Source organism: Lissotriton vulgaris, chromosome 11 (assembly GCF_964263255.1).
Source record: "Lissotriton vulgaris chromosome 11, aLisVul1.2, whole genome shotgun sequence".
Classification (NCBI taxonomy): domain Eukaryota; kingdom Metazoa; phylum Chordata; class Amphibia; order Caudata; family Salamandridae; genus Lissotriton; species Lissotriton vulgaris.
The window spans coordinates 839,326,239-839,334,648 of record NC_141699.1 but is presented as its reverse complement, the minus strand read 5'-3'; the positions used below and the strand labels follow the sequence as shown (position 1 = coordinate 839,334,648).

General features: G+C 44.9%; 1 protein-coding gene and 1 pseudogene across 1 annotated transcript; both read right to left on the bottom strand.

Annotated features, from left to right (window-relative positions):
• Positions 1–1,269: 1,269 nt before the first annotated feature.
• LOC147683570 (uncharacterized) lies at positions 1,270–3,885 on the bottom strand. Its single transcript, XM_086944874.1, has one exon. The coding sequence runs from the start codon at positions 3,883–3,885 to the stop codon at positions 1,270–1,272; it is 2,616 nt and encodes an 871-aa protein (XP_086801000.1).
• A 1,242-nt stretch (positions 3,886–5,127) lies between these two features.
• Positions 5,128–6,085, bottom strand: LOC147683569 (uncharacterized; annotated as a pseudogene).
• Positions 6,086–8,410: the final 2,325 nt, after the last annotated feature.

The following is an 8,410-nucleotide window of genomic DNA, read 5'->3' as shown; positions in this document are numbered from 1 at the left end:
GAATAGGACAGCTTGATTTGCACCGGGGCAGTCCTGGACCTCTTGCTCTAAAACAGGAAAAAACATACATATGAGCTTTGGAGACTGAAGCTTGGAGTTGTACAATTTATTTGAAGACACAGCTTCTAGAAATAATCAGTGATAACATAAAAATCATATAGTACTTGGCCCTGTACCCAGCATTCTCTTGAAAGTCACATGGACCAGTTTGAGTTTACAAAGTACAGTTTAACATTTGCTAAGAGAGAGAGATATTGCTTTAAGTACCCTAATGAGTACTGAGGCAGATTAAAAACGGTTGTGCTTGTTCACATAGATGAATACTCACATTTGCTTATAAGTGTAATCCTGCAAGATACATTAGAATGCAGAGTACATGTTATTTATCATTAGGTACGCTCACAATGCTATATCAGTGAGATGTCCTAAGACCACAATATAAATGCTTAAATGTAGAGAACAAGTTAAAAAGTACATATGCAGATATAAAATGACTTATCTAAAAAGCAGTTAAAACATAACATAAGTAAAATATTTACATGCACAAAAGTATGAACATTTGATCAAGGGCCCTTGGAGACAACTCTCGGTCTGAATACCTACAAACAGACGAGGAGTTGCCCGCTGATGTTCTTGTGGGGCTCCTTCTTATACTGTCTAAAACTCTCTACCTTTCCCACCCGTAAGGTTAGGTATGGCCTTTTTCCTGTAATTGTGGTACACACTTCAGTCTAGACTGAGACCTGCCACTTGACTGGAAGTTTAATAATAAACTATCAATGGACGACAGAAATGTGTTAGTATTGCTTCGAGGGGTTCTATTCATGTGTCAATCAGGCAATCTGCGATAATATTTTGCCACACTTATCCTCAGTTTATCGGATATCTTGCTTGACGTAGCTGTGGTGGGAACTTCCCTTATTCTATTCATGGCTTAGGTGGGGGACGTGGGGTATGTTGCAAGATTTATAGAGGAACTTGACTTCTGCAGTTTGTGAGAAATATACAATGAGGTGGGGCCTGGTAGGGGTGCGGGTTCTTGCAGACAAGAGCAGCTGGGTGAATCTTGGGTCAGACTTGCTTTCTGCTTCTGCTTAAGCGAAGAGAAAATGGCAGTGCTCAGGGCAATGTAACTGAGGCCTGTAACCTCTAAACAGCAGGGCCTACACAGGGGTCATGTTGTGCAGGTGACAGGTGTGTCCTTGGATAGCTATGTAGCTAAAAATTCTTCCTCCAACAATCCCCCCTCAAGTTCGAAATTCGAACTAATCAAACATCTTTAAACACCATTCGAACTGCATACTTAGCTGGAGATGGGGGAAGTGGCCAGGGTGAGTCGCAAAGAGGCTGTTCCTCTGAATCTTTGTCCTGCACTTTTCCTGAATCTGCATCTGTCTTCCCTAAATTATCACACATTGTCTCATAGGGACGTATCAAGTCCCCCTGTGATGAACGTGGTGGGACTCTATGCACCTGGGCCTGATACTGACTAATTACAGGAATGTCTGGCAATGGGCGGGAGTCAGGAATGGTCAACTCCACTATGCTCATCATTGTCGTCTCTCCGTCATCTCCCTTAGCCCTACGAATTCCAGTATATGAACCTGAGCCTGCATAATTCATCCCTATCATTTTAGAACTACATTTCTTTACACAGTATATCAGTATCTGTGATCCAAAACACAACAATAACAGCACACCGAAAATTGGCATTAAAAATTTAAGCACTGCAGACAGCCATGAAGGCATCCAGTTCAAATCGAACCAGCCATTTAGGAGATCTGCTTCAGCACCTCCTTCCTCATGCATCTCTTTCCCCAAGTTGTCCAAATCCTCGATGGCCTTCGTGAGCGTTCCGTTGTCAGCATCGTTCGCTAAAATAAAGGTGCAGCAGGATTTTCCCACCTTGGCGCACACACCACCATTCATTGCTGTTAGCTGGTCTAGAACATATCTGTGCTCTAGAACCATAAGTCGTAGAGGTCGAAGTTCTTCTTTCACGGCGTTGAACCCATCCCGGGTGTTGTTGACAAGTTGCATTAGTTCATATCTGGTCACTTGCAGCCAGCGAGCATTGGCTTTAGTCTGGAACATGGGGATAACTCCCCCAAAGAAAAGTTCGGCATCGTTGAAGAGTCTGTAATCCTGAGGTATTTTATGAAAAGGGCCATCTGAGAAGTATTTCATTATTTCTCTCTTCCCATGATGAAGCAGGGTAACATCATCTGCCATTGGGTGTGTGTGGATTTGGGAAATGTTCGCTGCAGGGACAACAAGATGTAATTCATGCATTGTCACAATGGAACATAGTCCTTGCCAGTGGGGGGGCAGCTGCAGATAGATGTGCTCGCCGCATGCCCAATAGATGTCCATGAGACTAGAAGTACCGTGCTGGAGATCAAAATTAAACACTGTGTGACTGCAGTTTGTGTTTCGGCCCACAGACACTGTTCCGGTACCTAGGAAGCAAAGGAGAGGAGACTTAAGTTTGTATGCTCTTTTAGGTTTGTACTTTGTACCCTCATTGAGAGTGTATCTTCTAGTTTCTTGTGCCCATATCTCAGCACATTCCCTCCCAATAGTCTCATTGGTATAATGCTTATGCTCCTGACCAACAACCGGGCTACCTAAGGATGCTGCCTTGCATATTAAATCATGTGGCCCATTCCATCTGTTATTAAAATATATATTGGCCCTCAGGCGCAGAATGGGTCTCCACTGGCAAGGGCATGTGTCATGGGTATGGTTAGTCTGTTGATATTCGGGTGAGTGGCATTTTGATGGGGGTGTTGGGAAGGTGAAGTATCCTAGTTTTCTAAACTGATACTCCCAGACCTGTATCATATTAGCAGGTACTCCCATTTCATGGTAAACTTCCATTCTCCTCTCAAATTCTACTGGGTCAGAAACAACAGTGAATGTAACATACTTGTTATCCCATTTTGAGGCGTTCACAAATGCTGTATTAATTTTTGCTGACTGGAGCTGTATCTCACCATGTATGCGGCAAAGGAACAGGTGTAGGAGACATTTGGCAGTGGGCGGTGGAATCTCTTTGGGAATGAGCAATTTGTCTGCACCCACAGCATGTGGAATGTATGAGCATACAAAGCAGGAATCATTCGTGGCTTTCCTCCCCACCTCCCTCATGTCTCTGTACCACATATTATCTAACAATGCATTATGGGTACCATCATTCTGTACTGACACACCAGGGCGCTGGGAGAAAAAATCAGGCATAGAGTGTTGTTCGAATGTGTACACAACTGTGTCCTGGAGATCACTAACCCAGTTTGATATTTGTTCTGTGTCTTTCTCCTTACGTTGTGTGCGAGGGGTATATCTCCTTGGTGTTTTATTGCGACCCATTTTATACCTGACACTCCTTTTATGCTGACGGAAACGTCTAGGGACACCTTTCCCAGGGGAATTCACAGTGATATCAAGTACCCTGTCCCACTCGGTGTGGTCTACAGAGGGTGTGGAAGGTGTCGTGGGTACAGGGGTGGTGCAGCCATTGCTGGTGTATTCCTCATCTAGTATGTTACCAGGACTTGTTTTAGGCATGTGATATCCTACTGAGATGGTAGGCCTAACTTGGCTTTGTATAGCCTTCTCTCTCTCTGCTTGTAATGCAAGCCAATGGAATATAGCCATTGAAGCAACGAACATAACAAAGAATACAAATGCTAAAATACATATCTTTCTAATAGAGATCCTGGAGGGAGACGTTGGCCTGTTGCTGTTTCTTATCCCGTAGACTCTCATATGTTCTCCATAGTCTTTATCCTGGATCGTCAAGGGAAATAGAACGCCCTCCTTCCGATAAATGTTCAAGTCTCTGTTGGTGCCGGGTGGATCCTCACATGGTTCAAATGAACCCATGCTTTGCGTTCGGCAATTCGGACCGCAGTGGGTGAAGAGTCAATGACCAGGTAAGGTCCCTCGTACTTAGGGTCTCTCCACTTCCGCACTTGCTTCTTTATGAAGATCTGTGTTCCAGGGCGGATGGGCAAAAGTTCATCGGAAATTGTGCCGTCCTTGCAGGTGCTGTCCTTTCTCTTTGTCTTGGATATCTGAATGGAAAGAAACCTAGCAGCACGGGTTAGGGCACACAAATAATCAAATAATTCAGCTTTCACAATCTCAGAAGACGTTTCATTGTCTACTTTAGGTCTGGTGGAAGGAACAACCATATTCATTGATCTGCCAGTGACAAGCTGGTGAGGTGTGAGGTGATGATCAGAGCTAGGGCTGTTCCTGAGTGCAAACAAAGCAATTGGAAGGCAATAGAGCCATTTCTTTCCAATAGTGGCACTTATCTTGCTGATCTTGGCTTTGAGCAATCCGTTGAGGCGCTCACAAATACCATTGCTTTGTGGGTGATAGGCTGAAGTAAGTTTATGTTTTATTCTCCTAACATGGTGGCTATTATCTCAAAGATGGAGTTTGAAAAATGGCCGCCATTGTCACTGCGGATAGATTCTGGTAATCCCCAGCGACATATGACCTCACGAAGTAGGAAGGTAGCTGTGGCCTTAGCGTCACAATGGACACATGGTCCAGCCTCAATCCATCGTGAGAAGGGACACACTACCACGATGATGTATCGGTAGTTGTTACATCTGTCAAGCATGTCCACATAGTCAATGTGGAGTTCCCTGAAGGGACCCTTAGGCCTTGGTATTGTTGAAGCAACTGTTTTCATAGCTGGATTGGGTGAATACTGCTGACAGATAAGGCACTGATGGACAAAGAGTTGTATCTGTTCATGTGCATTGGGGATGAACCAGTCTGCCTGCAAGTTAGAGGACATGATATCACGAGGGGTATGTGTAGGAAGGTGCAGTTGGGTAAGTGCTATTTGCAAAAGAGCCTGTGGCATGACAGGCTTCCCTGTCATTGTCTGTCTGTAAATGAAATCTGAGGCATCCTGTTGTACTCCCCTCTTCTTCCATAACTCTTTTTCTTCAGCTTGGGCACTTTCTTGTATCTCTCTGAGGTGCAACTGTGCAATGATGTGAAACTGCTGTGTGTCATCAATTGTATATGGAAGTGTTGGGTCGGGTGTATCTGGGAGTGGTGACTTACTGGTGTCTTCAGCTGCGTTTTGCATATCTTCTTGCGCTATTGGGGGTGTATCTTTGGCAAGCAAAATGGGGGTGCAGTCAGTCTGTGTCGGGGATGGTGATTGTGTACAACTTTGGCCTTTAGCTGCTGCTTTAGCAGCCCAATCTGCCATTGCATTTCCTCTGGAAACAAAATCTTGGCCGTTCGTGTGTGCTGCACATTTCACTACTGCTACTTCTGCTGGCAGTGTCAGAGAATCAATTAGTTCTGCAAGTAACTGTTTGTGCATTACAGGCGTGCCATCTGTTTTAAGAAACCCGCGCCTTTTCCATCTCAATATGCTGGAATGCGTTGTTGTGGTGACATATGCTGAATCAGAGTACACAGTAATTCTTTCATTAGCTCCATGCTTCAAGGCGGCTATTAATGCCACCAACTCAGCTGCCTGGGCTGAGTAATGGGGTGGTAATGTTATCTGCTGTACAATGTCCAGAGTGTCTGAGGAGTTATTCTGGCATGCTCTGACTACAGCTGCCCCTGTATGCCTGATCCCTGTCTCTTGATCAATCGTAGAAGAACCATCAACAAAGTAAATTATACTGTCTGGTAATGGGTCCTCTTTTGCTGGGCCTGACTCATCTGGGCAGTATGTGGCACAATCATGGGTGTCATCGTCAGCTGTCGCAATCGGATGTGCAAAGAACGTGGCTGGATTCACAGTGTGGCATTTTACAACCTTCAACGATGGTAATGACAGTATGACTTCATATCCTGACACTCTCTGTGTGGTAAGAGTTGTTTTGGCTTTCTGTATTATTGCAAAGACAGCATGCTCAGTGTACAATGTCAGAGGGGAGCCCATGACTATGGGGGTGCTTTTCTCAACGGCAAATGCTGCTGTTGAAAGAGCCTGTTCACAAGGATAGTGGCCTTTCATCACCGAGTCTAACACGCCACTGAAGTATGCAATTGGTTTGGGACCCAAGGGGTATTTCTGGGTGAGGACTGCTGTCATGACCTGTCCATTACAGTGCGTGAACAGATAGAATTCCTTTGTGTAATCAGGAGATCCCAACACTGGTGCATTTGTAATTTCATCTTTTAATTTTACAAAGGCTGATGTCATTTCAGGTGTCCAGTCAATCTTGTTATGCCTGTCCTTAGCCATTTTGACAGCTTTCAAGAGTGGTCCAGTTATAGTAGCATAATCAAAGATCCACTGTCTGACATAGTTCACTAGTCCCAAGAACTTTTGCATGTCTTTAACTGTCTGTGGTTCTGGAGTATTCCTTATTGCTTCTACTCTTCCTGGTGTAACTCTTCTTCCTGATGCTGAAATCAGTTGACCTAAATACTGTACTTCCTCCTGACAGTATTGTAGTTTTTGCTTGTCTACTTTGTATCCTCTATGTGCTAATGTTGTAAGCAGAGCAATTGTATCTTTTCTGCACTCTTGCTCTGTTGCACTGCAGAGGAGTATGTCATCGACATATTGCAGCAAAGTGCCGTCACATTGGAAATTTGATAAGTCATCCTTGACAACTCTGTTAAACACACTGGGGGACTCACAATAGCCTTGAGGGAGCCTTTTGTACGAAAATTGCCTATGCCTGAATGAAAATGCGAATAGGTACTGGCTTTCAGGATGCAGTGGGACACTGAAAAAAGCATTTTTCAGGTCAATGACGGAAAAGTATTTTGCATTTTGTGGGATGTTAGTAAGGATCACTGAAGGGTCAGGGACGATGGGAAACTCAGGTATCACTATGCTGTTAATCGAGCGAAGATCATGTACTAGCCTCCATTGATTTGTTTGTTGTTTCCTCACAGGAAAAAGACAGGTGTTGCAAGGTGAGATACAAGGATATATCACACCTTGATCCAGTAATGCTTGAATTGTGGGGGCTATTCCTTCTTCGGCTTCTTTGGACAAAGGGTACTGGCGCACTCTGGGAAGAATGGCGTCAGGTTTCAGCGTCACTTTGAATGGTTCTGCTGATCGAATGAGCCCCACATCATTGGGACCTGTAGTCCAAAGGATGTTGGGCACCTGAGCTAGGTCTGAGTCACGTGCTGTATCAATTACTGTGGGTTGTGTTGGTGTTCTGATTTCAACTGTCACTGACACGGGGACTGGAATCTGGTATACAATGTCTTCTTTATCACCGAATAATTCCTGATCTGTAATGTCTCTTACCCGATGTCCAGGCTCAATAAAAATGACACAGGCCCATGCCTGGCCATAGTCATCACATGCTATAAAGACACCATATGTTGGTGTTATGTTAAAACATTGTATTCCTAGGATCATATTTTTGTCTGGGCCTGGCATGTCCTGTAACTGAGGACGGAAAAGAAATTCTTTGGGTAGCTGTACAGTGCGCCCTGCCATCTCTGGTGAGTTGGCAATGACCATTTGCACAGCTGTGGAGAATGCTAGTTCATCCACTGGGCGAGCTCTAATTTGGTCTCTCATGGAAGAGTCCACAGTGACAGCCATCATTCTTGTCAGTGATGTGCCAGGGATGGAGCAAGTCATTGTGCCTTTTTCATCAAAATGAATTGTCATGTTTAATTTGGCCATAAGATCACGGCCCAATAAATTTACGGGGGATTCTGTCGAGTAAAGCAGTCGCTGCTGAATGCTTTTGCCTCCTATTTTCATTGGTACTGGCTTGGTGAAAGGGACCCTTGTAATTGCCCCAGAGAAACCCTGTGTGTCTACACTTTCATTGGAAATTGGCAGTGCTCCCTCTGTTATACAGGAAAATGTTGCACCTGTGTCAATCAGAAAACTATACGTTTTGTTGTTGATCGTGACATACACAACTGGGTCCTCTCTAATATTTGTGAGGCACGATAACAAGGGACACACTAGGGTCTTCTGTGGGCTATCCTAGCTGGTGTACCTTCCAGCCTGATGTTGCTGGATTGTACCCTGCAGAACCGGATTGGCGGGCTGCAGTACTGTGGCTCCCTGAGGTACAAGAACCTGTGTCTGTGGCACCATTTGGTACACAGGCACCTGTTGTTGAACCAGTTGTGGCTGTGTCTGTTGGACTGGTGTCTGTAATTGTACTTGCTGCATCATTGGCTGTTGCTGTCCTGCAGACGGGTAGGTGTACACTACGTTGGGCTGCAGTGGCTGTGTCTGCTGCTGAACGTATTGCACTGGCACCTGGACTTGCTGTGGTTGCCCTCTGCCTGCTGATTCTTCAACATACATTTTAGTGCGGCATTCCCTTATCATGTGTCCGGGTCGCTGACAGTAGTAACACAGTGGAGGTCCTGGCTGCTGTGTGGGTCTTTGGTAGCCCATCCCCCTACCTCTTCCTCGCAT